Here is a 27,703-nt window from a genome sequence, read left to right as displayed (position 1 = left end):
TGTGATCATAAACATACAAATATACACTCCAGTCATCGCAACAATAACAATTGGAAAATTGCACAAACTAAATGTTGTTCAACTGGCTCGTCAAAAGGGGGAAATAACTCACAATCAAGATTTGTTATTTATTACAATGTGGCTTAGATTTATAAAATCAAAACATCTATGTTTCACAACATATTAACAATGATTTACTTAAATTAGTCCGGTGACAGCCAAATTGAAAACATTGCATTTTGGATCAAATAAATTTTTTTAAAATAGTGATTTAATATCCGATAACATTTTACATGGCAATACAACTACTAAGTGTATAATTAATAAAATTTCGATACAATAAATTATATAAAATGAATACAAATGACATGCACAGGGATTTACAATTGCACTACGCCAACAACTGACTTTACCAAGTCCAATTGTTCTTTCTCTCTCTATATCTACAGCATATTCTGATCACGATTACAGAACATGAAGGGATTTTCACTAACCGTTCTCTTCAGTTAATCTGACGATAATATATGAGAAGGAAGACAACAAGTTATTGCACATTACTAGCTAACTACTAGAGGATACATTTAACGGTTCTGCTGGAGTGACTGGACTACTTTGACTATTTGCACTGTGCGGAGTTAAATTATTTCGCGCCATTACTTTTTGTCTTACTTCACGAATTTTCAACTGCAAACTGGCTTTACTCGGAAATATATCAGAATGCTGTGATTGAAAGTTCGAAGTCGCTTGAGCCGACGGAAAATAAGTGTGTTCGTGAAACAATTGCATCACTAATTGACGACGCTGCTCTAGGATTTTTCTGTGCCCCTTCTCCGACTCCTTCGACGTTCCTGGCGTGCGGGGGGTGCGTGGGGAGTTGCCCTCCCCCATCTCGTTCATTTCTAAAACCACCAAATTACAAAAAAAAAACAGTTTTGTGTTGTTTTTAGTTGAAAATGAAACGCACCTCGAACATTGTCCACATTGAAGTCAGGCCCGAAGAACACCGCCGGTTTTAGAGACGAAGACGATTTGGGTACCGACTGAGGAGTTTCACTTTCTGATTCCTCATCAACTGATGATCTATTCGTCAAACTAAGATTTCGTTTCTTATATGCGAAAAGACCCGGACTTGAGGACGAAATAGCACTTGGTGATTGACATTCTTCTGGTTTAAATTGAGGCAACGAGCAGAATTTTTTCTCGAAGTTGACTTGATCCAACACCCTGGTTTCATCTCAATTAATTAACGAAAACAAAAAACAATCAAACTTACTTATCCATCCCGTCTTCTTTATTACGTTTAAAAAGACTCTTTTTCGTCACTGGTGACACAAGGCAGTCTTGTGGTGAACTATCACTAGTGGGAGGAGGCGGTAAAGGGACCGACGGTTCACTAGTTACTTGCGTTGTATTATTTGAAGTTGTCGGAGCTGGAAAAAAATTATTAAATTTTGGGTTAGGTTGGTACACCCGGGGAAAAACTATTCACTGTACTTGGGCTTTTTGTGAAAATTACTTCAATGAGCATAGATTATAACGTATACATTAAATTGTGATTATAATAAACAAGATTAAGTTTAAAGAGGAAAAAAATTTTTACCTTTGATTTTACGCCAGAACTGCAAAAGAAAAACATTTTTAGCTTGACTTGGCTTTTAAGGTTCTTTATCTACAGCTTTCAAAAATCAAGATTGTAGAACTGGTGTTAAATGCCAGAATTTTTTAATAAACTGTGAATTTTGCCAATTTCTATCAAATTATTTCCTTTATAATCAAAATTCTGAACTTAATAATTATAATAGACAATCAAAAGGAAACAAATTTTTACCTTTGATTTTACACCCAAAAAGTAAAGGAAATACTTTTTTTCTATAGCAGATGTTAAACTATTTCTTTGTAAACTCTTTTGAGTAGATATAGTAACACTTTAACAGCAAGGGATGATTTTGCTTTATCTGAAACGAGCAAATCTGTAAATAAAACTTCATTATTCTGACTCAGTACAAAGAAAAGTTAATTTTTTTCTTACTTTTGGACTTGTAATAATAATCTTTCTTTGCTTTTCAAGTCTCATCACATTGGCTGTTTTTCTGACTTGCCATTTATTAAAATTATGTTTTTTTACAAACAATTTTGTTATTTAACTTGTGTTAACTTATCTGTCAAAGCGACATCGTCAAAAAAATAAAACGCCAATGTGATGGGATTTAAAATGCAGAGAAAAAATTACACTAGTTTATACGATTTTTATACCTTAGCTGAAAATTATAATTTCTTATAGATTTTGAGGCACTGAGTTCAAAAAAAAACTATTATATGTAATTAACAAAAATACAATAACCGCAAAAGTACAAATTAACTTTTTTTATTATACTTTTTTGAATTAGTTTTCTTTATAACAATCCAACAGAAATCTACTAACATATTTTCATCTAAAAAACCTTCGTGTCGATCTTTGAAAACCCTTCAGATCTGGATGAAAACGCACTAAATTTTTAGAAAAAAAGTTCAAATGCGAGTGAAATGTTTTTAAGACCTATTTAGACCCATAAGGCAATAATTCAGTAACAATTTGAATTTAAATAAATTTAAAATCGGAAGCATTTGTGCAGAAGCAGGAAAATTATCATCTGTAACAAAGTGTGACGTGATAGAAAAATTTAACAATTATTTTTGTTTAAGTAAGTTACCTTAAAAATAATAATTCGATTAAAGGTATATTAAATATGTTATTGTTTGTAGACTATAGTATTATTAGTTATTACAAGCTCAAAATCAAGAGAAAAATAAAATTTTCTTTCCACTGAGTGAAAATAATGAACTTTTAAAGTTACAGACTTACTGGTTTGTTTTTCTTTTGCAGTGTTAGCGTAAAATAAAAAATAAAAAAATTCGGGGACATACTGTATAATATTAGATATTATTATTATTATGGCATTAAATTTACCACTTTGGGTTTTTTTGATTTGTTTAGAAGTAATAAAAATAAATATAAAAAACGGAAGTAACTATTTGTAACAAAATTAAAAGTAAATCACAAAAATTTTGTTAAGGTAATGAAATACATGAGCATGAATTTTTTTTCCTAAAATTTGCTTAGTGTCATTTTGCAAATTATTATAATCACCATTTAATAATCTACACTCATTGAAGAAATTTTCAGAAAAAGACCGTTTTGAGTTCCGAGTTAGTCGGAAACACTATTGCAACAAAACGCAGTGTGAGCAGAAAGCTAGACTAGTGAATAATTTTTTCCTCGGGTGTACCATGCGATCGAAAAAAAAATTGAGTAGGCAACGATTAATATTCTACAGTTGGCAACAACTTTTGCTGGAATTTTCCACACAAACTGGAAGTTTCTTCTACAGCAACAATCAAAATTTTCTGCTCTAAAGTGAATAGTATTTCACTCAAAATGATTAAAACGCAAACAAAAATCAGGATTGCCACCTGAAGAATTTTAGTATTGTTAATTTACCCATCGATTGTCGCCTTTGCAACGGTGCTTTCCCCAACTGTGCCGGAGTTGGCGCTAACTTAAACTCCTTTTTCACAGCATCAGACTGTGTGGAAGTTTTCGAAACAAGTTGCACCGGAACTGACAAATTTCGTCCGTTTGAATCCGACACTGTGAATGGGGGCGGCATGTAGACATACTGTACAGGTTGTTCCGATGCTGTAGACGCAACCACAACCACCGGTTGTGACCTTTCCGTATCATTTGATAAACAAACCGATTGGCCTGTAAAAATCGCAACTGTGACCGGTTGTTGACTCCCAAATTGACTATTCTGATGACTATCGCCGATTTGAATCACTGATTTCGCTTGTGGTGCTTGCTTAAAAGCGCCCCCTGTTGGTTGAAAACCAGTCACACCTGAGGGATTCACTGGCGAGTAATGAAAACCCAAAGTACTTGAACTCGCAGCTGGACTAAACTTTGTCGAACTATCGGATGTTGGCATTATTGCTTTAATCGGTTTAGGCCTATAGGTGACGTCAGTTCCGGTTTTAGAAACGGGACTAAATCGCTGATGGGGGAAGTTCCGGTTTTCGCCGCCTTCTAAATCACTCTGAGACTCGGAGTCCGAATCAGTCACTTTTTCTTTACATTTCAAGTCGATTTCAACAGCTCCGGGCTCCTCGATTATGACCATTTGGTCGTCATCTGACACGTCTCCGGGATTGTCTGGGATGATTTGGCGAGAGGGCTCTGCTAACGGAGCTGGGGAATTTAAGGCTTGAGGGCTAATTGGGACTTCGCCCACTTCGGCACTGTCTCCAGTTGAACTCAATTTGCTTCGAGTTGAACCAGTTGAGGATTTTCTACGGTCTTTGTTACACCATTTCCACTCCGGATGTGCCTTAAAATGTGCCTCTTTCACCTCCGAGGCCAACTCATGGTATTTCCTCTTCTGTTCCGGGCCTAAAGCATACCACCACTCACCCAAAATCTTCGATACGGTTCTGTTATCCTGATTCGGATGTCTTTGATGCACTAACGCCCGATGTCGTTTCGAAAAAATCATAAAAGCGTTCATAGGTCTCCTAATCCGGTCCTTATTCTACAAAACCAAACTCAAGATTAAAATTACTCAAACTCAATTAATTACCTTGACTAAATTATTATCCTTAGGAGTTTGTAGCGAACTCAAGGATTGTGTCCGACGTTTACTAGTTGAATTTTCGTTCAAATTCGCATCTGTTGGTTCATTTTCAAAAACATCATCGTCTTCCTCGGCCGGAATTGGCATCAATTCTTCACCATCGTCGTCAGGTACGTCGATTTTGATCGCCGTTATTGGGACAGGGGGCGCCGATAACGGGGGTGAGAGCTCAGAAGGGGGCGGTGAGTTGGATTCAGGACAAGCGGTCAAAATCGGCACTATTGAATGCCAAGGAATCATAAAAGCCGATTGTGAATTCGTCGAGATTTTAGGTTGGGGGACCACAGGTCGTGGAGGAGTTTGAGTGAATTGAGGGGAGGTAACGGTACGTGATTGAACGGAAATACGAGACTGCGATGGATGATGAATTACTGGATCCTTGTGATTCTGTTGCAAATTCGATGAAACTAGAGGAAAATTCAATAAAATTAAATCACTCGTGGAGTTGAATCACAAACCTTGCTCCGTTTTGACGATCACTGGAGGTGTTGGCTGAACGGTCCCACTTGGAATCACCTTTTTTACAACCGATTGTGATGCAGAAGGCAAAACAGGTAACAGCTGAGTTGGATTGACTATAACTGGTAGTAGACTTGCATTAGTTGAGTGCATTAGAACAGTTCCTAGATCAACACATTCATGCAAAATTACAGAGAAGGGGACGCGACGGGTTTTTACCTGATTGGATTTGGGCATTTTCGGTTTCGACAGGCTGGTTTGTTGTCAATGCCTGTTGAAGGATTACGCCTTGTTGGTGCTCAGCTGAGTTAGGGCCCCACTGACGAGGACTGGACGTCAGGCGAATAACACTTGGGACCCCTTGGATCGGCCGAACTGACTCGGGCCTAACAGAAACAATTTTTTTGACTACACTGCCACCTACACAATTTCTGAAACATGTTTCAGAACTCGCGCACCAGAGAAAAATTCCAAGTAAGATAAGATACCAGGAACATGGAAAAAATTCTATCTACGAAAAAAAAATGTCTCTTTAATGTTATTGATCTTTAATTATCTAGTAAAGGTACAAAAATATTGCCAATAAAAGCCACAAATAAGTTACAATCTAGAATCCAGCTTCCTTGTTTGCAAAATTTAAACTCTATATTATACATAGAATTTTTTCATTTATTCCATGTTACCATTTTACCGAGGCGCGAGTTCTAAAACATCCTGTATTTTTTTTTATATCAACAGATTTCGTATTTGCATATAAGTTGCTGATATTATTAGACTATTACATATCTTGGTTTTTAAGTGAAACGTAAAAAACAAAACTGACCCCCGACTTCGGGTTAGGAGCAGTTTGTAAGACTTTGTATCTCGTAAAAAGACTGAACATAGAGCTGGAAGAGACACCATCTTATTTTTAAAACCTTAAGTCTCCTGGTCCTTCAACTAATATAACAGATTTTTTTTTGTGAAATATATTTCAAAACAATTCTGTTTTCTAAAGTGAAATAAAATTCGGAATTCTAAACGATTCTAAAAAATTGCTCTCGAATTTTTATATTTTTAAAACAATGACTTGACTGAGCTCACATTGTACAAGGTGCCCAAGTTTTAGGGTCTACACAAAAATAAATAGTTATAATTGATTTAAAAAAATAATAGTATAAACGATAGAGGATTAAATACACTTTTATTTGATGTTTTGATATTGTACAAAAGCTTTGGCATATGGCAATGAGATCTTAAAATTTGAATTTGGAGAAATAAAAAATCAATTAACTGGAATATTTTCTATATGATAAAATTCTTTGATTTTTTTGTGGTATTTGAGAAAATAGAATAATGATAAACTTTATAGATTTTAATATTGGAAATCTAAAACTTAATAATTTGAGGGGGGGTTGCGGCAATTGATAATTTCTTGACAAAAGAAAAAAGTCCGCGATGACATTATGACGTACCCGAGCTCGATCATCATCTCAAACTTGGCCATAAATTAGCAGAATTCCCAATTTTTAATATTAAAATGTTATTTACTCAAAATCTATCAACTTTTACATTATTCAATTTTGACAATTACCATTAGAAGAAAATCAAAGAATTTTATCATGTAGAAAAGATTCCAAGTTTTTGAATAATATTAAAGCATCAAATTGAAGTCTATATAATCCTCTATTCTGCACTAGTAATTTTTTTTTTAATCAATTAGAAATATTTATTTCTGCGCCGGGCCTAAAACTTGGAACACCCTGTATTTTCAACAAATAATCCAAACGTGTTTAAATGATTGCAATATTGTAAATTTCCATGAATAAAATAGATATTATTCGTGGAATTTTAACCACGCTTGTAAAAAAATCAAATTCTACAGCCTGTCATTTTTTTATCGTTTTCGAACTGTACGGAATTAAAAATTCTGCTGGTAACAACTTTTTGACAATTCTTTTTCCCGTATTTCATAATCATTGATAAAGGTTTCACAAACACTAAAAAAATATTTTCAGTGTTCTAAGTTTTTTCCCAGGAAGACAGTGATTAAATTATCAGGTGTGCATATTTAAGAACGGTCAGTCTTCGATTAACTTTCAACGTGTTCGGTGCGTTTATATTGATTGTTTAATAAAATATTAGTGCAAAAGTGCAATAGATAAAAAATGCAAAAACACAACGTGGTAAAAATGGTAAGTACAGTGGAGCTCCTGTATAACGAGTCCCGGTTATAACGAGTAAATCGTCTGGTCCCTTGCCGATTTGTATACTACTCTGCAAAATTCTCCCTCTATAGCGAGAATTCTTCTGGAATTGAGGTGGATATAACAAAACTTTTATTTTGTGTAAGAATATAACAAAACTTTTATTTTGTCTAAGATCGGTAATAACGCGGAATTCTGAGAAATTTCAGAAACAGATCGGTTATAACGAGAGTTCCTAGAAGGAAAAAAAATCCTGCCAGTCTCTATTACGTATTGTGTACTAGAATTTTTTTGGAAATGTTGTTTTTGCGTGCTAATGGTCTTATTTTTCTCATTTTCTCAGTCTCGAATAACTTTTTAAACAGAGAACACTTCGTCTTTCTGTATCAGTATGTCGTCCACAAAAAGAGAAACATTTTCGTTCAAAGAAAAATATCAATAATAAAGTGATAAAAAACAAGCTGTAATCAACAAAGAGAAAAATTTAGCCAGTTCTACATTGGCAACAATTTTAAAGAACAGTGACAAGATTACGAGTTCAACAGGTGAATTTTTGTCAAAATGCTAAATTAGATAAAGCCGTTCTTACTTGGTTCAAAGTGAATCATGCCCATAAGTGGGGCCATGTTCAGAACAATTTGCAGAAAAAATTGGGGATAATTTAGAGATGAAATTTTTTGTTATTCGGTGCTTCCACCTTACCACGATATCTTTTTCTATAGTCTTGTACAATTGTAAATGCAATTGATAAGATAAAAATGCTTCATTACAAAAACAAACAAAAATTACAGATTCTTTTTCTTAAACTTCTTTAATATTCGTATTTAATAAATAATTTGCATAGTTCATGTGTAAGTGACTGTTTATAGCGAAAATCGGTTATAACGAGACCTCTTGAATTCTCGTTATAGAGGGGTTCTACTGTAGGTACCACAGTGACAAACTTAATGTAATTTTTGTGAATCCACATTTTTAGTACAATGAATTTTAATTTTTGTTTGGTTGTACCTTAAGGGTAAGGGTTGGTGATATGCTGTGTTGTATCCTTGGGGTCCTGGCGAGTTGATTTTCTGCAAGCCTGGACTGATAATAGGCATAAAAACGTTCTGCCTAGACCCGACTGTTATCGGTGACTGCATCGTATGTGGCGATGAACCTTGATGATTAGGCGAATATGCCGGTGTGGCCGACCGCGAACTACCTAACGAAACTAAAACCAAATTTGTTATTTACTTTTTAATATTATTTCTGTGAAATAGTACCCAACATATTGGCCGCATCGGTTTCTTCTTGGTCAAACCGTCCTGTAATCCTTCTATCGTTACAATTTGGTGAAGTTTCCGAATCTCTGGAAGTATCCTCACCATCTGCTTTACTATTAGAACGTGGAAACGCAGGACCACTTCGAAGGCTATTACCTTTGAGGCTAAGATGCCTTGAACAATATCCTCTCCTTTGAGATTCTTTCGTACATCCGTCTTTCGAACACAACCTCCTCCATTGTTTCCCGTTAAATTTCTTCCTTATCCCGTTTGGATTTGACACAACATCGCCTTTTTTATACTTGTGAGGAGTCGCGGCTTGACTTCGCGGAGTTGTCGGTTGAGATCGAGGAGTTATACTACTCGACGAACTCCCTCTACTATGCATACTACTCCGCTTTGAACTCCCTGAAAGCTTAGCGTCTACTTCGGAATTAAACGTAATATCACCTCTTCGCAATTCATCTTCTTCACTTTCACAATAATCGTCATAATTCCGCCCGTTCGATTGCGGGGTACACGCCGAGACCGGTGTATGAGGCGACACCGTCGTATTTGTAAAATACTCCAATTTCGGCGTTATGGAGTCCTGAATCAAGGGCTCAACCAACTCGTCGTACCAGGGAGGACGCAATAGACGCAATTCCGATCGTTTAACCGTTATTTTCAACTGTTTTTCGCCTATTACCGCCACCACAAAACGCACGACTTGTCCCTCGTTACAAATGTTAAAAACTACACCCTCCACGAACATTTGTTGCTGGTTGTGGCGGACGCAAACACGCGCCCCTAGTGTCACCTCGTTCTTCGAAGGACTCGCGTCCCCAATCACGTTGTAACACTCGTTATCAAACACGTTCGTGAAGTGCACCAGCTTCTCCTCCTTGCCGTCGAGCTCCACGGTTATCTGCAAGAAACAACAAGTTAGCAAAACAGCGACATCTATCATCTTTTCCATTCAAATGCGCATCGTAGAAGTCTTTGATTTAAAGGCAGATTTGCACAAAAAGTGTCATTTAATCACATCAAAATTTTAATTATTATTTTTTGCCACCTGGGGTACACATTTATCGAAAAAAATTTTTTGGGGAAGATTGAGGTTAGGATTGTTTGAGTTTTCGCATGGTTTCAACGACTACTTCGATGCCGAATTCTAATTTTAATGACTAGCAAGCTGTGAAATTAGCTGAATTCCTTATTTATCAGGGATTAAAAAATTGCTATCACAATCATTAAATAACAACACGGAGGTTGGCAACCAGTATCGTAATTTACGAAGACCAATATAATTAGTCACTGATTTTCTATTTTCTGTGTGATTCGGGTCCAGTTTTGGTGACTCACACTGTATACATTCCGGGCTTTGTTGTTCAAACAAACAACAAGTAAAATTTGAATGATGTAATTGGGAGAAGTGCAAAACAGTGATTACTCACATTGCTCCCTCGGGCTTCTCTGATGACCCCTGGATAGTACCAGTCGCCCTGCTTGGCTAGGACCCTATGGTCACACCACTCACTGAGATCAACGGTGTTTTGTTTATTAGTAGGGCATGAATAGTCGACAGCAGTGGCTTGTGGTGCAGTTTGTACGACAGAAACAGGAATGTACGAAGCAGTTGAGTTGTTTTCCTCCAGTTCGGAAGGGTCAAATTTTCGTTTTTTCGGCAGTTTTCGAACACCCATATCCATTTTGGTGAATTGAATGTTTTGGTTGTGGTTAGGCTCGCAGTTCGTTATGAATAGGTTCGAAACGGTTTTCCCGAGGCATTCGCATTGTACCTTCTATTTGTCAACATAGCTCCCGTGTGCATCATTTATGAAGATGTCAACTTTTGACATTGGCTAATTTTGGAGAGGCCGTGCACGACAACAACCTGTAAATCAGCGAAAGGGCTCGATTAGGCTAACTCGTCCTCGTCCACACAACAATAAACACCTACTGGTTTATGAATGGATGCTATTATACTACTGCATAGTAAATAAATATATTTAGCCGTCATGGAGATGATACTCGATCAACACGTGTAGATTCCACCAAAGCGAAACACACTCCAACTCGGAGACTCTCTATTATTAGAATTCGTCAAATGTTCGTCTCTTTCTATTACCTAACGTTTTATTTCATAGGATCACAACTTTTCGCGACACCCACAAACTCAGACACAGAAACAGAACACTCCCCTTCCTGCCCCTCGCCCCCCCCCGGTCAGGTTCATGCGTACCAAGCGCTAACCAAGGAGGTATAACAAAGCTTGGTTTACACGATTCCGGATTCGATTACACCTCAATTTTTCACACTACTCCTCCAAATCCATCGCAAAAACCCCATTACTGCCCTGAGCTGTCAAAAATCACTCCCATGGATGCCACCATAACCATAGATCAAACAAACAATAACAAGCCACAAGGCCGACTCGATCGTCGCCGAAACGATCTTGTCATCTTGATTCGAGAAGAGGCGCCAATTTCTATTTATCAAAAACAATTTCGAACTTAAATGTCACTCACCTCCCAATTTACTAAATTTGGCAAAAATTATTTGGCGTGACTTTAGTCACGAATTCTATTGCCAACAAACAAACACAAAAATTCGGTATTTTGGGCAAGAATCACCTGGACACATGAAAACAGGTTGTTCCCCAAATCAATAATGGAATAAATGAATGTGCGATAAATAATTCGCTTTATTGCCAATTAGTTATTTGTTAGTTTACACAAAAGTGGAAACTAATTAGTAGGGGCCCGGATTCTGTGGTCCAATGCTTGTATAACTGGTTATGTAACCTAATCCAAGGACACCTAAACGTCCTTGACTCACGCAACAAGTGTCGTAAAGCAGGCTTTTTTAAACTATTTTTCCAAAAATTCGATTGAACAAAATTTACGATTACGTGGACCAATCAGATTGATTAAAACGGTACAAATCTATCGCACGTCCTTTTTCTCCTATCTGTAAATGTGATAATTTACTATAATAGTATTGCTTGAAATCAGCTGTTTTAAGGTTCGTTCGCATTGTATGTGCATAGTTTAAATTTATTTTACGTAACTACGCACTGCAGGGAACGGAACGCACGCTTTTTACGTTTACGTTTAATATTTTTTCAATTACCGGGCCCTAAAACTTGACCTACCCTGTATATTTTTTTTTTAGAAAATTGGGCTTTCATGATGTAATTTTTTCTAGACTCCATAGTACTATCTATGTAAACAATCTTAAAAAGTGGTTCAGGATTCATCAAACCATAGTTCATTAGAAATAATTTATTTTGAAATTTTCGCCAGATGGCACTTAAAATTATACCGTGCGATCGAAAAAAAAAAATAAATTAGACTAAACGATGATTAATATTCAGTTGACAACAATTTTAGCTGGAAACTTTCCACACAAACTGGAAATAAAAATGACCATTCCATTTTCTTCTTCTACAGTGAGATCAAAAAGTCTGTCTATCAAGCAATCGTAGAAATTGAAAACGTATGTCTGTGGAAGATAAAATGTCACAATGACAAATGAGAAATGTCAAAATAATTTTTATGTAAATTATAACAGGAAACCTTGGTGAACGATTTTTATGAATAAACACGAACAAAATCTCATTTTAGGATATTTTGAGACGTTTTAAAGAATATTTCAATTTAATCAGCTTAGTGTTTTAATTTTTATAAAATAATTTTTGACATCTAGATAACATACGAACTGCCATGCAACATACGTCCTCAACTAGGACGCCTACTTGATAGAAAGACTTTTTGATCGCACTGTACAATAACTTGCAACAATAAAAATTCTGTACTCTAAAGCGATCATTATTTCACTCAAAATGAGTAAAACGCAAACTTGTCAAAGTTTCCGCTGATATTTGAAATTAAAATCAAGATTGCCATCTGAAGGATTTTAATCACCGCCTACTCCAATAATTTTTTTTTCGATCTCACGGTAATTAATAAATAACATTTCAAGGGTGCCAATCATTATCTATTTTTAAATTTTTTACTATTATCTCAGTAGTATTAAATTAAGTGTATATTTTTAAATAAAAATATCAAAAATCTCAAAATTGAAAGGAAAAATCCCCATGTTGGTGCTTTTGTCGTGTGTGTGTTGGCAGTTCTGTTCGGTCGCTCGTCGTGAGCGTGATGAGCGCAGCACCACCATTGTTTATTTATTATGACATATTTTGTACAAAGAATGATTTTGAAGATTGTTGTGATTTAAATTAGCTCAAATAGTGCCTAGAAATGAGTCATATGTCACCATTTCGCCTAAATGTCCAAAACATTGCATCCGAGTTATCAACAAGCAGTTCAAATCCTAAAAAACGTCGAAAAAACGTGCAAACACCAATTCAAACACCCACAAATGTTCAGGATCTACTGCCGCCCCCTTTATCGGGCTATGGTGACACGATCGTCGCATCAAATCCGTTTGACGATTGCCCAAGTAATGTGAACTCAATGAACGTGAGGAACATGCCCCCCATGGGCATGGGCCCGAATATGTCCATGGGGGTGAACAATATGAACATGTGTAGACCGATGGGTTAGTTGAGGTATTGCGTTGAGATGGGACTCATTTTTGGTATTTAAGGCCCAGCAATGCAAGGCCCTATGGGACCTGGACCTATCAATAATGGACCTCAAATGAACGGCCCTATGACCGCTGGCATGAACATGAGCAGCCCCAATGGGCCCATTGGACCCCCACACAACAACTTCATGATGTCACCCATGAATACCATGTATTCAAAACCCATGCCTGGACCAATGACGGGGAATATGGGAGGGCCGGGGCCTATGAACGGCCCTATCAATAACGGCCCCATGTCAGCTGCCATGAATATGAGCAGTCCTAATGGACCTATAGGTATTTTTCCTTGACTAGAAAGAATTTCTATAATTTATTTTTTCCCAAGTAGGGCCCCCACACAATAACAATTTTATGATGTCACCTATGAATACCATGTATTCAAAACCAATGCCCGTCAGTGCTGGTAAAGTGTACCCAGCGGATCAACCAATGGTAATTTTCACATTGTTAAAATGTAAAAATAATAATAATTTCATAGGTATTTAATTCGCAAAATCCGAACGCCCCGCCTATTTACCCCTGTGGGGTGTGTCACAAAGAAGTGCATGACAATGATCAAGCAATTTTGTGTGAGAGTGGTTGCAACTTTTGGTTTCATAGGTAAATAAGTTGAAACAAATGATTTTTTTTAATTGTGTTTCTAGGGGTTGTACTGGTTTAACAGAAGCAGCTTTCCAGTTACTGACAGCAGAAGTGTATGCTGAATGGGTTTGTGATAAATGTCTATCATCAAAAAATATACCTTTAGTTAAATTTAAGCCATAGTAAACTGTACCAATACAAAAAATTGTTACATGTTATTGTTATGATAAGACTGAAGACCGTAAAAAAAGTCACATCACTCGTTTTAAGACAATTCATTTTTAGTAGAATCTCATTGTATTTTAATATATTGTACATAGTTAGGTCGCCTTTTTTATAAATACGTGTATAAAGCCTTTAGTAAACACGCCTACAAATAGCTTAGGGTTAGTTGTCGTTTCAATTATTTAAGGATATATAACTGTATGTATCATATACACAAACTGGACACAACACATTATCATTCATTATATTGACTATTGTAAATAGGAATTATGTTCCATTAATTTAATTTAAATGAAAAATATACATGATATAATAAGACTGGCTCATTTCAATACCAATTTGCATTCAAATAAATTACGAAACAAAAAACGACCATACTTGTCTGCAGAACTCCCAAGGGAGGAAACGCAATATCAAAGACAAACTGTACTAGGCAATAGATGACACGGACTAATGTGTTTTTGTTAGATAAAGAAGCGTTGAAATTAGATATGTGATTCAGTTGTGATTCACAAATTTAAAAAACACCTAAAACGCAGCCTGTAATCCGTTACACCTGAAAATACTAATTTTCCCACCTCTTCATTCAAATTATTTAAACGAGTGTGAAAAAAGTACAGAGTGGTTATAAATGATTTTCATCTAGCCAGCTTTGGAATTTTTTTGTGCCGCTCTACTTTTTTGAAAGCTCTAGTTCTGTCATTGGTGTCACTTATTAATTAATAATAAATTCTTGTTAATTAAACTTTTATTGTTTCAACGAATTTCCAATAATTGATAATAATGTGTATTTTGTAAGAAAACAAGTTTATAATTGAAGTCTATTTTCGAAGTGGATGCTTAGTAAACGGCGAATTTTTAATTTTGAGTTAAAACTAGTAGATCCCTTATTTCCGTAAAGCGGCATTTTTTATTTTACATGGCAAATTCACAACTGGCTAGATGAAAATCATTTATAACCACTTTGTATGTAATACTAATGGTCCGGTCAGGTCAAAAATCGATTACCAACGTAAGAAAAAATCATTCAGTCAATTATTTATTAACAAAAATGCACAATGTCTCAGAAATCGAAATATTTTCTGCACAATGCCCCTGGGAGTCCGAACTGGTATTTACATATCCTCTCCCATTATTTTGATAGCCGTCATTCGAAACAAATTTAAAAATTCTCTAGTGTATTGAGCCATATGTTGTAAGTGGTAAAATGATAATATGGTTAATTATGTCCAAAATAATGCGTCAGTCTGATGCAAACTTCTCTACAAACATGTGCGTTCTTTTTGAAATAATTTGAACATTGTCTAGACTCGTTTCCTGTAGATAAAAGTGCCGCCTCCTCCAATGCAATATCTTTTGATTAGTCATTTCGAGTCACAAGAGTCGCGTGTTTACAAAATTGTAAGTTTTTGTAAGTGTAAAATGTGTCCTGTAAGAATTTTTTTAGCACCGGGAAAAATGAAGGATGATTTGAACCCAATTGAGGACTTTTTCCTCTTAGAAAAAAGCCCGAATTTTTCGGAAATATTGTGCGACAACACCGATTTAAGTTTGAATGATTTAGACGAGCAACTTAACAATTTCCTGACCGATAATTTAATCCCTGACAGTGACAGTTATTCAGTATTAGGGGTTGATCTTAATTTATCGTACAATGAGGATAATTCAAGTACCAGTAGTACCAACATTGAAAATTTGGATTCATGGGTGATTGAAACTGTCGACAATATGGGCTACAATGACACTTGCTTCGACAATGTCATTTCTGAGACAATCCAAGGAACTGAAATAATTGGAATTAACTTGCAACCAACTGAAACTCTCGAAATCCTCAACATGTTCCCCCACATCACCGATGAAAAAAACATAAAACGAAGATCCCTCCTGTACGAACGCACTACAAAGATCGACAAATGTGAAGACGAAATGAAGTACAAAAAAAACTGTGCGCTTTTAACCCACGACTACGCCAATAAAAGAAACGACGATGACAAGTACTTCCCCTGTTCAGTGCTCAATTGCGATAAAGTCTACACGAAATCGTCGCATCTCAAAGCGCATCTGAAGCGACATTCGGGGGAAAAACCCTTCGTCTGCAATTGGGAAAACTGCACTTGGAAGTTTTCACGATCGGACGAGTTAGCAAGACACAAAAGGTCGCATCTCGGGATTAAACCGTACAAATGCGAATTGTGTGAACGGGCCTTCGCCCGGTCTGATCACCTCGCTAAACACCATAAAGTGCACAAGAAAAAAATGGCGCAGTTTGGGAACTACCAGATCAAACGCCGGATCAGAGTGTCATAATCGCATTCCAAGTATCAATAAAATTGTTAATCATTATTGCGTTTTCTTTGGGGGGAAATTGAAACAGAAACTATTTTTCGTGATTTTCATTCAAAATAAATAACAATAAAATCGTTATATAAATAGGGATTTGACATTTGAGCTGACTTTGGGACAGTAAAAGCAAATCTTTTTCATTTTAATATGCATCAAGTAGGTTGTAAAAGTCTAAATGCCGCTTTAATTTAAAGGGATTCACACAAAAAGTGTCCAGATCAAATTTAATCACATCAATATTGACAAAAATCTTTAAGTATGTTAATTACCTTGTTAATTTTAATTATTTCTTGCTACCTGGAGACACATTTATTTAAAAAAAAATAATTTTTAGGGAAAATTGAGGTTAAGATTTTCGCATGGTTGCCATCCCTTTCAACGACTACTTCGATGCACATTAATTTGAAAACGAGTATAAATTTCGGTTATTAAACAAGATAAAACTAAACCGAATTTGTACTAATATTAATAGATCTTTTTGGGAATTTTGCAAATTGACAAGGAACCAATAAATCATGTATAAATCGTAACGTTGTGTAATATACAAAAAGATCCATTATCACAATTCCAACAAAAATATAATTTTAAGTCATTAAAATACGAAATAAGTAAACTAAAACCCTGAAGGAAATGTCATTCGTTGGTCAGATAAAATGACATTTCCCTAGTTTTTCAAACAAAATAGGATTAAACCAAACAATCGAATTATGGACGAAGGTACACCGAAATCGCGTAACAATTATAAATAACTATTCCAAAAATTTTATCAGTAAAATTCATTGCAAAACGTCATTAGTTTCATTTTATTCCCGGTGAAAAATAAAACGAATTCATTTATAAAGTAGACTTCATCACTAAAAAATGTCTAAATTTCTAAATTTATGGCTACGCAGATTATGCGAAATGTAAAAATTATTTTGGTTATTTATTACACAACTCTAAAGAGTCTACGCGATTATAATGTTTGGTTTTATTGTGTACCAAATAGCTAAATGGAATTTGTACTAATCTTATCAAAATGGTTATTTGACTTTTAATAGATCTTTTTGTGTTTCGCAATCGAATTTTGGCCTTATGTGACTATATTGACACGGGACAAAGTCATGTATAAAAACAGTAACGTCAACAATAACATATTTATAACATACAAAAAGATCTATTATCACAATTCGATAGATAAAAAATATAGAATTTTAATGTATTTATAAATTAGAATAGAAAATAAATAAACTTAAACACCCATAGGAAATGTCACTCAATGGTCATTTAATTTATCTTGACTTCTGCTACTGCTACGTGACGTTTTACGGTGTAAATTTTCCAAATAAGCGGCAGGAGCCCACCCTTCTACAGAACTACCTATAATCAGAAAATGAAATCAATTGAATTAGGTTATGTTTTTTGAATTACCTATAATTTTAACAAACCACCAACCCGCACAGCCAACTTTCAAAAGTTCAACCATATCGCCTTCCCGCATATTAACTTCACTGTTACCAACTGCACAATAATCAGCTAACGCAACGTAACGCCCACTCTGCAACAATCAATCATTTGTTACACCACTAGAGAATAAAAAATTTCAAAAATCATATGTACATATTTACAGCCTTCATGCAAAAAAGAAAGTCAACTTACAAGAACTAAAGAAAGAACAGCTGAATTAGTAATGTGAAACATAAAATGTGGAAGTGTTTGTTGTACTGCCGATAAAATACTGAACAACACGATGGCCAACTCCTTTGACCACGTCTGCCAACTGTAAAAAATGAAGTGCTATATACAGTAGCCTAGCCCAAACACCACCAAACTAAACTAAAAAGCGATAAAAGCTTACAGGAACTGCAACATTGTTTGCGTGCTCTTCATCATCACTGTTGGTGCAGTCCGATGACCAGTTCTCCCCTTCTAAGTCGATATTTTCGTCATGGGGTTGCGACTCAGTGTCGCAACTCATCGTTCTGTGACTGATCAAAGACGCATTTGACACTGTGCTCTTTTGCTTCTCCCACGAGGTGGTTTGACGCAAAGGTCTAGAAACAAATTGTCTAACACACAACATGGATGCCAACCTAAGTAAAACAATACTTGTGTGCTTGTGCCGTGTATTGTTTGATTTTCTCGCCTTTCAGCTCTTCTAATTGGTTCAAAAGAACGCGTTTGATTTCATTAACCCACGATTGTTTTTGCTCAATGTTGCTTGCCTGAATTGTGTAGACTTCTTGTCGGCCTTGAAGCCAGATTTCAAATTTTCGCGGGTCGCCCTTAACCGATTCGGTTAAACCGATCTGGGACATCTTCAAATAGTGTTTGAACTGATATGTGGCTTTATTATGCGACGACTTGGATGCAGCCTTGCAGAATAAAATTGATTTTTGGTAAAGGAAAACGTGACGCCTTAATGGCTTAAGTCTCAATCTTATATCTTTCTTATTTTCTACCCAAATTGAGAATGACCCTTGGAGGAGCAAGTCTCCTTGTTGGGATAAATCGACCGGAAATCCGGTTATCGAAATTTGGTGCATGCTGTCATTGACACATTTTAAAACTACAAGCATGCAGTCTAGTGCTTGTTGCAATTCCCGACAACACTTTCCCTCCTCTGAGTAGCGTAATAAATCCTTCAAAAGGAGTTGATACTTTGTTATCCGTTGGACCGGCTTTAGTAAATACGCCGCTAGAGGGAGCTTATGGCCGAGTTTGCGTTGGCAAGCCTGAAAAAACATATTCGAGTCGACAAGAGTCTCCCGAAGTTGCTCAGATCGAGGAATATTTTGGCAATAACAACTATACAATCGAAAAAAAGTGTCCCGCTGTAACAATACAGTTAACTTTTTTACCGACATTGTTAAATTTGCTTACGCGCTGGACAAAACAAAGCGCCACTAAATCAATCGATGAAATACAGTTTTCCAAGTCTTGTAAAAAAATATTCGCGTGAAATCTGTATATCTCATCCAAGTTACCAAAAATTATGTTTATTTTATCACCAAGGCCTGGGGTTACCAAATGCTGCATTTCCTCAGACTTCACTTCCATTTTGTAACCCTAAACACAAATTAATAAAAATCACCAAATAGAAATTACTTACGGTTATAACCGACAGTAACTCCGAAACGTAAAACTTCTCAGTCTCTATTAACTCAGTTAACACGTGACCAGTCTTAGCTTTATTCACTTCCTCATTCTCGGGGGAAGTTTGGTGAACTTCTTCAATATGCTTCTCTGAAGATTCACTCTACGAAAATGATTAAATAAAGTCACGAGTTATTTAAGAGTTACCTTTGGTATCTTAAAAGTTTTTTTTTTATTGGGGTGGGGGGCACCACCGGGTGGCTGCTTCGGAACCTCGCCTTGAAGGGGCACCAACAACGTATTTAAGCCCGAAATGCGTTTCTCGCACATTAGAGAGACTTCGTCTATTTTTTTCGAAACCTGAAATTGAAAAATGTAAAGTGGAGTTGGCAGTACTGCGCATTTTGACAGTTTTCAATAGTGACAGTTAAAACGTCAAACTTTTCGAGTATGTGTGAAATTCAATAAAATGTGATTTTGGATTGGTAAGGTAAGTTCTAATCACTTTTTTCACTTACCTGAGCTAGTAATGTCTTGATTTCTGCACTGAGGTCTTGGGGATTTCGCCCAAAAAGTGCGTCCCCCGTCTTTAGAAACTCCTCAATTTCCCGGATATACATTTTCGGGGTTTCGGGATCACAACACTTATCTACTTTATGTGTTTCTAACAATTGCAAGCCTTTGGTGCACCAAATATTAGCCTTCTCAATTTGCTCCACAACCTCCTTACTAATAACAAGAGTTTCTTTCCGTTTGTTGAGTTTTTCAACTAAAGTGTCTCTCATTCGTATCAATTCACAACACTTAGGTTCTATACATTGCAAAGGGTAGAAAACTTTATTTTGGATTAAGCTTTGACCTGAGGAAACAACTTCTTCAGCTCGTTCTATATCAACTAAACACAGCTTTTCAAACGTGATCAACTCCTTGATTAAACTATCGATCCTATTAATACTTTCCCCGATTTCGGTCATCTCATTAACAACTTTCAAATGCGAGTTGAAATTAATTTGCAACTCGCGGAAATCCTGCTCGAATCGTCTCAACTCCAAACAGTGGCGCAATTTGGTCGAGTGTTGCTGCCAGAAGTCGTCAAAAGTCCGCTCAGTCTCCTCTAATTGGACCAAAAGTCGCTCAATCGCAAACACATTCCCCATGGTGTCACAACTATAGCCATCACCATTGGCCGATTTGCGTTTGATAGAACAGAGCAAATCCTCGCCTTGTCTCGCAGCAGACAAGATTTCCTCCTTCAATTCGGAATAACCGAGAGTTTGTCGGTTCAAAATTTGCTGAGTCGAGTCGACATTGTTTGGTAATTCGGCTTCGTCGATAATTTTCGTGAATTTATCTAAGGCATTTGAGACTTGTTGAGTCACCACTGAGAATTTCTCTAACTCGATTCGCTGCTGCATCCACTCCTCGTGGGAGTATTGCAAACTGCCCCCCAAATCGGGGGTTATTTGGTTCAAGTCTATGTATTCGTGGAGTTCTTCAATTGTACTTAAGACTATCATGCGGAATTTAAACTCGTCCTTGAATAATTTATTGCTCACTTCGGACAAAGCTTTCTGGAGGAAACTAGCAGGCCGGATTACGTAAACCACGTGAATAAGACCGGGGAAATACACCTGGAACAATTTAACTCAAGACTTATCACTTGACAATATTATTCTTACTGAGATTTTCAACAGGACTGTTTTGACTGAATTCCACCTGTCTTTTCGCCTATCTATTATTAAATGGAAGCCCAAATCCGCCTCTTGTAGTCTACGAAACGAACTCAAAAATGTGCTAAACTATTTTAGGGACTTACGAGGGCACTGAGGTTAAATATAACATCAATCGTTGATACTCAACATCTGATAACAAGTGAAAATTATTGTTGTCTGGGAAAGTGATAATGGGACAACCTTCCTTAGACTTCCCACCTGAGATAATTGCGTATTGTGAATGTAAAAGTTCGGCAACATCGTTAAGTCCTAAAGGTTCCGACTGAATCGTATTGACCATTTCAATTTCTTCACAAGGTGTTACAGGTTCATCTAAACAAAAAAATATTTAGAATTGAAAAAATCCAGTTTGTGGTGTCGTAACTGCAACTTCGCACTAACCGCTAATCCCACAGGTATGTGGTTTTCATTGTATTTTCTTCTGAAAACGTCAATACAAGATACTGTTCTAAAAATACACAATAGACCTCTTCCCTATTATTCCAGAGAACTGAGAATTGTTTCAAAGAATCAATACTCACAATAAGATGAATGTGAATGAAAATAGATAGCAACACATATTGTCATCGTCAATAAAAATGCAAATAAAAACATAAAAACTTTATTGTGTTAAAAGTTACTTATGTTAGTACAACTTATCGTAAAACCAAACCTAAATAAATAAATATATAAATTAATGTGTTCTAATTTGCTTTAAAATATCCATCCGTTTTAAAACTCTCATAAAAAAATAAAAAATAATTAGCCTCTTATACATATATAACATATACGGGGTGGAACCGAAACATTTCCCATTGATGGCATGTTCACTAGATCAGACAACCCAAAATAGTGATGTATCGAAAGATCAAGATAAGTTGAATCGAAAATGTGTCAAATAAAAATAATAAAATGACAAGTCCAAAGGTAAAACGCCAAAATGGCCGACGAATAAAAATCATAAATTTTGTTAATAAAATCATGCTATTTTACCTTTTGACTTGTAATTTTATTTATTAACAAATTATCTTGATCTCTCGTTACTTTTTGAGTAAAATTTTTCCATTAATGGGTAAACAACCGTGAAATTACAGAACTACAATCTCTTAAACAATTAAAATGGAAATATTTTGCAGTTTTCTCACGATTTTCTGCTTTTAAAAAATTAATTAATTAGTTACTTCAGGCATTTTCTTAAACCGCAAAAAATAAGTCTAGAAACTAGAAAATCTTTCAGATAAATGTTTACGTAAATAAATTATTTTTTTAGTTTTTGTGTTAGACTAGAGAACACGCCCTCGGGCCCTGCATAAAATAAAATTGTCAGTTCATAATAATTATCACGTTAATTAATACTTACATAATACAATTAATTATCACTGATATTCTTTCTATACAGGGGGCTTAAATTAATTTTGACACCCTGTACGACTACTAATAAAAAACTTCGGTTACTCTAGTGACTACAACTAATCTAATTCACAGGCAAAATATATAATATGTACACTTGTCAGGCATTGTCCATCATTATCACCGATATTTTTTCAGTACAGGGCGCTGAATTAATTTTGCCACCCCTGTACCAGGTGTCCCAAGTTTTAGGGCCGGCGCCCTAATTGATTAAAAAATAATTTTGATAGTGTAAACAATTTGATGTTTTAATATTGCATATGGCGGTGAGAAAAAAAATCAAAATTCTACGTGATAAAAATTCTTCCATTTTTTTTCTAAAAAGGAATTTTATCACGTAGAAAAAACTCTAATGATTTATTTTTTTAATGTAGTTTTTACGGTTTCACTGACACGCTAAAATTTTTGAATAATATCAAAGCATCAAATCGTTAAAATTAAATACACTCCAATTTGAAGTTTTGATATTGCACAAAATTTTTAGCATATGGCGGTGAGAAAAAAATCAAGTAACTGGAATATTTCCTACGTGATAAAATTCTTTGATTTTTTTTTAAATCAAGGAATTTTATCATTTAGAAAAAATTCTAATTAATTATTTTTTTAATGTAGTTTTTAGGGTTTCACTGACACGCTAAAAATTTTGAACAATATCAAAGCATCAAATCGTTTAAACAATAGAGGACTAAATACACTCCAATTTGATGTTTTGATATTGCACAAAATTTTTAGCAAATGGCAGTGAGAAAAAAAATCAAGTAACTGGAATATTTTTAGAAAAAAAAAATCAAAGAATTTTATCATGTAGAAAAAATTCTAATTAATTATTTTTTTAATGTAGTTTTTAGAGTTTCACTGAACAATATCAAAGCATTAAGTTTGCACTAGCAAATGTTTTTTGAAATAAATTAGAAATAGAAATTTTCGCGCCGGCGGTAAAACTTGGGACACCCTGTACACCCTAATTTATACAATCTAGTCTAATTCAGAGGCAAGCAGTATGTACAGTTCACATTCTGCTAAAAGCATATGGCGCATGGTGCTGTGCATTGGCCATCGTTGTGACAATATTCCCTTGTTCGTTGATAACATATCCCGTGTTGGCCAATTGATAAGAGTAGGCGTTCGCCGGCGCATGCCCATTGGGATTCTGTGGCCCATTTGGTATAATCTGCGAGACGGGGGTGACCAAAAAGGCTTGTTGATGATGTTGGGCCCCTGTGCTGTCATTAGGTTGCGCAACCACCAATGGAATAACTTGCTGCACTTCATTATTGATAACACACTTCTGGATTTGTTGCTCTCGAGGCCGTTCAATAATCTGCGTAGTTTTGGGAATCGTGTGGTGGATTTGCGTATCTTGTTGTGGCTGTTGTTGTTGGGGTTGTTGTTGCGTTTGGTTTTGTTGTTGCGAAGTTGAGGCGTTTTTCGGTTCAACTTTGCAGAATTTCACATGGGGGAATTGCTCTTTCATGAAGTGACGGAAAGTGGAATAGCCCATTAATTTAATTCCGGGTTCGAGAATTTGCCCATATTCTTTATAAGCATCATGGAGGTTTTTCCTCGTGACGTCCCAGGGGAGTTGGATTGGTTGTTTGGTATTAACAATGTCGCGTTCTCCTGTGTATTGTTCCAAGTATTGTTTTAGGAATTCGGTTGCATGGTAGTAAATGTCAAGAGGGAAAGTGTTGTGTGGTTTTTTACCATGGTTTCCGTGGACACGAGGGGCAACCCCATGGGTCATTACGTGTTTTCTTATCCGTTTTAATTGATAATGGGTGCAGTTTTCAAGGTATAGGAAGGCGTCGAGACAGACTCGGCGTCCTTGATAAACATACTGTGCCCTTAATCGTCTTCGTTCCTTATGTCGGACTGTGGTATCAGGGTTTGCAAGACAAGCCATAGTGACCCCCATTAAATACATATCGTGTTCACCCTTAGTCAACTCAGCGATATTAAGTCTATGTTTATATACACTTTCGGGGTTTAATCCTCGAAAACAGCTCTCATCTTGACACTCACAACCCCGTTTAAACCTTTCTTTCACCTGAGCTGCGCTTTCCTCCAGTTTAGTCGAATCGTTTCCACTCGTGTTATCACTAATCGACTTTTTCTTTTTCTTAAGTGGTTGTTTCTTTTTTGTTGATTTCGGTGACGTTTTTGATTTCGTATTACCCGATTGTCTTTTGGGTGATTGTGGCGCTTCTTCAATCGGACTAGTATAAATAGCATTGATGTGTGGATTTGCATTATCCACTTGTATGGCATGCCCTTCCCAAATCACCTATAAACAATTCCCTTGGTTAGAAATGACGTTTTCCAGGTGGCGAAAAATTCGATTATTCGATATTCTACAACTACCTGCTGATCGTCCATTTGATTTTGTTGGAAATGATTATTTCCATCAATTGTAGAAAAAATTGAATGTGCGGTGATTGCTACCGGGGCTTGCCATTGCATTTGATTCTCACCCTCGACAACATCAGAGGAAGGTTGGGGGTTAGACTGGAAGGATTGGGATGATGGTGACTGGTTTTCGTTGTTTTCGAGGATTACTTCCGTTTTTTCGATTCTTTCGACTGAAAGCAATGAATGTAACACTTCGCTTGCCTCTTTCTCCGCTTCGTCCACTTGTGCCATCTAGAAGGCGAACGGAAAATACAAAAACGGTTCAACACCACTTCATTCTCTCAGGTTATTAAAATATTACGAAAATTTATGAAACGTTCCAGTAATATTTGAGATAACGAATGCCACTGTTTTAATCATTTTTTAATTACAAATAGTTGGTTTAATCAGCGATTCATAATTTAATTACGGAAATAGCGAACTGCGTTTTACTAAATGAGAGCATTCCTCATTCCGATGATAATGAAGCTGAGCTGTATTTTGCTTGCGATTAAACGAGTGGTTAAAATTTTATTAAATACAATAAAACTTTACAATAAATCAGAACCCAAGAAAATGAAGCTTTGTATTAGCGAGTTGGTTTGAAAGTGATCTTTTAGTAAAAAAAGTTTCAAATTCGTGAAACGTGTTCCCCACGATATAAACAAAAGATACCGTAAAAATAGGAGCTTGTATTGGGTTTGAGCGAAAACCGTCTTTACTGTATTACATAAAAGATCATTTTCGTTTGCCAACGGTACAGTCAGACAAAAGTGGGCCCTATTGATATCCATTACATGCACAGACGTTTTACCTTTTATTCAAAATTTATGCCATAAAGCAACTGATTTCGCCCATCTGATCTCTAGTATATTAAATCTGCTATCGTTTGACCCAACTTTTCGCACACCACCACACGATTCAACAAATATTTCCCCGAATTCAAGCAACCGGAATCAAAAACTATTCGGTTGTATAGTACGCCATTTTCGCATCGTCAACAACCTCGCGTTCACACGAGCGCTATTCGAATGCGCATGCGCACCAGTTGCGCATGCCCGCCAAACGAGCACAAATTCAAATTTCAAAAAGAAACTTTCCACTTTTTCGATCAACTGATCAAATTTTCATTCACATTCCTCAGACTAGTATTTATTTACACACTTAATTATAGATTCGTGTTGGGATTATTTATTACACAAAAGCTAAAACGTCCTTCAATTTGCTCTGCTCTAAAAATGTGTAATTGTGTTTTCCCGGGTCGGACAGGTGACATTCTCGATCAATTTTTGAAGCGATTTTAATAGGGTTTAATTCCCTAAAAGGGTCTCGTTTAATATTTCAACAAGTGACGGGTTTAAATTGGTCACAAATGGGAACTACCGGTCGTGCAAAATTAACGCTGATAATTTATTTTTAATTAAAAATCGTGTTGACTATTTGAATGTTTCTTAAGCAGAACAATAACCCGTGGCCCTGTTTAATTAAATTCAAATGCATGGTTAGTTACGGAGACTTTTCCGCAACAATGAAATTGAACGATTTTACGGTTCAAATTATTAATACCGTTTAGGTTCTTGACCAATCAAAGGAATCTACCGTTGAATATTTGAGTGCAAAAACATTGTTGTGGTCCAAGGATGTTTCCTCCAGTCTCGACATAAATAATAAACAAAATGTTAAATCAGAAGTAAATAATTATTTAGCCGCATTCCGCACTCTGATACCACCCACAATTAATTAAGATTTAGACAATGTCTAACACAGATTATTTATTTCAATAAACATACAAAACCAAAAACAGTTAATAGCAACCCTCGCACTATAAACGTCAAATTCTTCACATGAAGTTATATCACAATAGCTATTGTTGATCCTACTTCCGCTTCACTTTTCTAACGTTATGTTACAAGAGAAGGCGAAGAGTTCACTTCGAAATTCTCTTATCATTTTTCATAAGTTGATTAATTAGCGAGTCTAAAAGCTAAAAGCTTGATAACCACCTCAAAGATAACAATTTATTTCCACAATGACGCGTATGATAAGTACAAATAATTTTCTTTATCACGTAACAATTGCCGTAATTAAAAATTTCATTGTGTGAAATCGATTTCGGATGACATTGAAAAATTAATCATTTACTCCATTCAAACTTGAATCTCTTACTAATTAATAATTTGAATGACAGAGGATTAGATACAAAACATCGATTTCCATTTATTGCACTGAAATTAAGCTCCTTGAAGGCGTTCGTTATCAATAAACGGCGTTCTTTTGAAACTTTTTCCAATTAATCAAAGGCATATTTCTCAATATTGACACATTGATATAAAAATTCAAAACACAAAATGATTTTAGTCAGTGTGTGTGATTTTCATGTTTTTTTTTTTTTTTTTTGGAAATAAAAAAACTGTTTTTTGAGCATTTATCACGTTTTCAACCAGAAACTTGATTTTTTAGTCATTTTTTTGGAAAAAGTCGAAAAACCACCAAATAGTTTGTTTTTGAGCTAGAAACACAATTATTTCGCAAAATTTCGATAAAAACACAATTCAACAAAATCGCCCAAAAACGGTGCTATTTTTGCCTTTTTCGAGTATTTAAGTACGTTTTTGAGCAATAAATAATTCTAAAAATTTTGTTGAAGCAGGCAAAAAAATTACAAAATAAATCGAAATTGATATTATTTTTAGGTTGTTTCGCTCGACTTCTTTTTTGAACCAGAGGCTCATTTATTTTGCAAAATTTTGTCCAAACACGCAAAAACGCAAAAAAATAATTAATATTAATGTTATTTCGTT

At 35.7% G+C, this 27,703-nt stretch overlaps 5 protein-coding genes across 11 annotated transcripts in view; 2 read left to right on the top strand and 3 right to left on the bottom strand.

Moving 5' to 3' along the window:
* Positions 1-114: 114 nt before the first annotated feature.
* Positions 115-10,768, bottom strand: LOC123006076 (protein capicua homolog). 3 transcript variants are annotated; one of them, XM_044400239.1, is made up of 12 exons: positions 10,517-10,768; positions 10,011-10,450; positions 8,731-9,481; positions 8,575-8,679; positions 8,321-8,522; positions 5,346-5,512; positions 5,126-5,290; positions 4,614-5,074; positions 3,479-4,565; positions 1,274-1,430; positions 965-1,224; positions 115-899 (listed from the first exon to the last, which is right to left on the bottom strand). In XM_044400239.1, exons 2-12 carry the CDS (start codon positions 10,263-10,265, stop codon positions 562-564), a joined length of 3,948 nt encoding a protein of 1,315 aa, XP_044256174.1. In that variant the 5' UTR covers positions 10,266-10,450; positions 10,517-10,768; the 3' UTR covers positions 115-561. The 3 variants fall into 3 exon arrangements, with proteins under 3 accessions (XP_044256174.1, XP_044256172.1, XP_044256173.1); XM_044400237.1 differs by having other exon boundaries at positions 8,575-9,481; XM_044400238.1 differs by having other exon boundaries at positions 5,126-5,248; positions 8,575-9,481.
* A 1,920-nt stretch (positions 10,769-12,688) lies between these two features.
* Positions 12,689-14,292, top strand: LOC123006468 (protein pygopus). 2 transcript variants are annotated; one of them, XM_044400975.1, is made up of 5 exons: positions 12,689-13,119; positions 13,168-13,443; positions 13,496-13,599; positions 13,646-13,767; positions 13,812-14,292. In XM_044400975.1, the coding sequence occupies exons 1-5, from the start codon at positions 12,819-12,821 to the stop codon at positions 13,930-13,932; spliced, it is 924 nt and encodes a 307-aa protein (XP_044256910.1). In that variant the 5' UTR covers positions 12,689-12,818; the 3' UTR covers positions 13,933-14,292. The 2 variants fall into 2 exon arrangements, with proteins under 2 accessions (XP_044256910.1, XP_044256909.1); XM_044400974.1 differs by having other exon boundaries at positions 13,493-13,599.
* An 865-nt stretch (positions 14,293-15,157) lies between these two features.
* Positions 15,158-16,389, top strand: LOC123006149 (early growth response protein 1-like). Its single transcript, XM_044400402.1, has 3 exons — positions 15,158-15,246; positions 15,298-15,375; positions 15,422-16,389. Exon 3 carries the CDS (start codon positions 15,433-15,435, stop codon positions 16,279-16,281), a length of 849 nt encoding a protein of 282 aa, XP_044256337.1. The 5' UTR covers positions 15,158-15,246; positions 15,298-15,375; positions 15,422-15,432; the 3' UTR covers positions 16,282-16,389.
* LOC123006147 (guanine nucleotide exchange factor DBS-like) overlaps positions 16,353-27,703 on the bottom strand; it is a 14,932-nt gene continuing 3,581 nt past the window's right edge. The window contains exons 2-12 of one of the 3 annotated variants that reach the window (XR_006412802.1): positions 21,209-21,437; positions 21,072-21,162; positions 19,911-21,023; positions 19,600-19,752; positions 19,409-19,555; positions 19,180-19,365; positions 18,406-19,130; positions 18,155-18,365; positions 17,956-18,076; positions 17,728-17,854; positions 17,662-17,676 (exon numbers count right to left, since the gene is read on the bottom strand). Coding sequence is in view for 2 of the 3 variants with exons in the window: in XM_044400398.1 (XP_044256333.1) it covers positions 17,573-17,676; positions 17,728-17,854; positions 18,155-18,365; positions 18,406-19,130; positions 19,180-19,365; positions 19,409-19,555; positions 19,600-19,752; positions 19,911-21,023; positions 21,072-21,162; positions 21,209-21,437 (3,086 nt within the window). In the remaining variant the exon portion in view is untranslated. Of the gene's footprint in view, positions 17,677-17,727; positions 17,855-17,955; positions 18,077-18,154; positions 18,366-18,405; positions 19,131-19,179; positions 19,366-19,408; positions 19,556-19,599; positions 19,753-19,910; positions 21,024-21,071; positions 21,163-21,208; positions 21,438-27,703 lie in introns of all 3 variants that reach the window. The other 2 variants (XM_044400399.1, XM_044400398.1) reach the window with 2 other exon arrangements.
* On the bottom strand, positions 23,046-25,974 carry LOC123006148. 2 transcript variants are annotated; one of them, XM_044400401.1, is made up of 3 exons: positions 25,717-25,974; positions 24,876-25,154; positions 23,046-24,798 (listed from the first exon to the last, which is right to left on the bottom strand). In XM_044400401.1, exons 2-3 carry the CDS (start codon positions 25,152-25,154, stop codon positions 23,524-23,526), a joined length of 1,554 nt encoding a protein of 517 aa, XP_044256336.1. In that variant the 5' UTR covers positions 25,717-25,974; the 3' UTR covers positions 23,046-23,523. The 2 variants fall into 2 exon arrangements, with proteins under 2 accessions (XP_044256336.1, XP_044256335.1); XM_044400400.1 differs by having other exon boundaries at positions 24,873-25,154; positions 25,717-25,973.

The sequence above is a fragment of the Tribolium madens genome, unplaced genomic scaffold, assembly GCF_015345945.1.
Source record: "Tribolium madens isolate multiple individuals breed KSU strain unplaced genomic scaffold, Tmad_KSU_1.1 Scaffold_2;HRSCAF=44;Tcas5.2_LGX, whole genome shotgun sequence".
Classification (NCBI taxonomy): domain Eukaryota; kingdom Metazoa; phylum Arthropoda; class Insecta; order Coleoptera; family Tenebrionidae; genus Tribolium; species Tribolium madens.
The sequence above is the reverse complement of the archived record's forward strand: the minus strand, read 5'-3'. Positions and strand labels throughout refer to the sequence as shown.

What these genes read in the sequence shown, in the direction of transcription:
- LOC123006076 (XM_044400237.1), bottom strand. Translation starts at nt 10,265, where the DNA reads ATGGATATGGGTGTTCGAAAACTGCCGAAAAAACGAAAATTTGACCCT. An exon ending in AAATGCCCAAATCCAATCAG is followed by an intron (nt 5,291 to 5,345) that starts GTAAAAACCCGT and finishes GTGTTGATCTAG; the next exon opens with GAACTGTTCTAATGCACTCA. An exon ending in AAAGAAGACGGGATGGATAA is followed by an intron (nt 1,225 to 1,273) that starts GTAAGTTTGATT and finishes AGATGAAACCAG; the next exon opens with GGTGTTGGATCAAGTCAACT.
- LOC123006468 (XM_044400974.1), top strand. Translation starts at nt 12,819, where the DNA reads ATGAGTCATATGTCACCATTTCGCCTAAATGTCCAAAACATTGCATCC. An exon ending in ACCCAGCGGATCAACCAATG is followed by an intron (nt 13,600 to 13,645) that starts GTAATTTTCACA and finishes ATAATTTCATAG; the next exon opens with GTATTTAATTCGCAAAATCC. An exon ending in TGCAACTTTTGGTTTCATAG is followed by an intron (nt 13,768 to 13,811) that starts GTAAATAAGTTG and finishes TTGTGTTTCTAG; the next exon opens with GGGTTGTACTGGTTTAACAG.
- LOC123006149 (XM_044400402.1), top strand. Translation starts at nt 15,433, where the DNA reads ATGAAGGATGATTTGAACCCAATTGAGGACTTTTTCCTCTTAGAAAAA.
- LOC123006148 (XM_044400400.1), bottom strand. Translation starts at nt 25,154, where the DNA reads ATGGCACAAGTGGACGAAGCGGAGAAAGAGGCAAGCGAAGTGTTACAT. An exon ending in AAATGGACGATCAGCAGGTA is followed by an intron (nt 24,799 to 24,872) that starts GTTGTAGAATAT and finishes AATTGTTTATAG; the next exon opens with GTGATTTGGGAAGGGCATGC.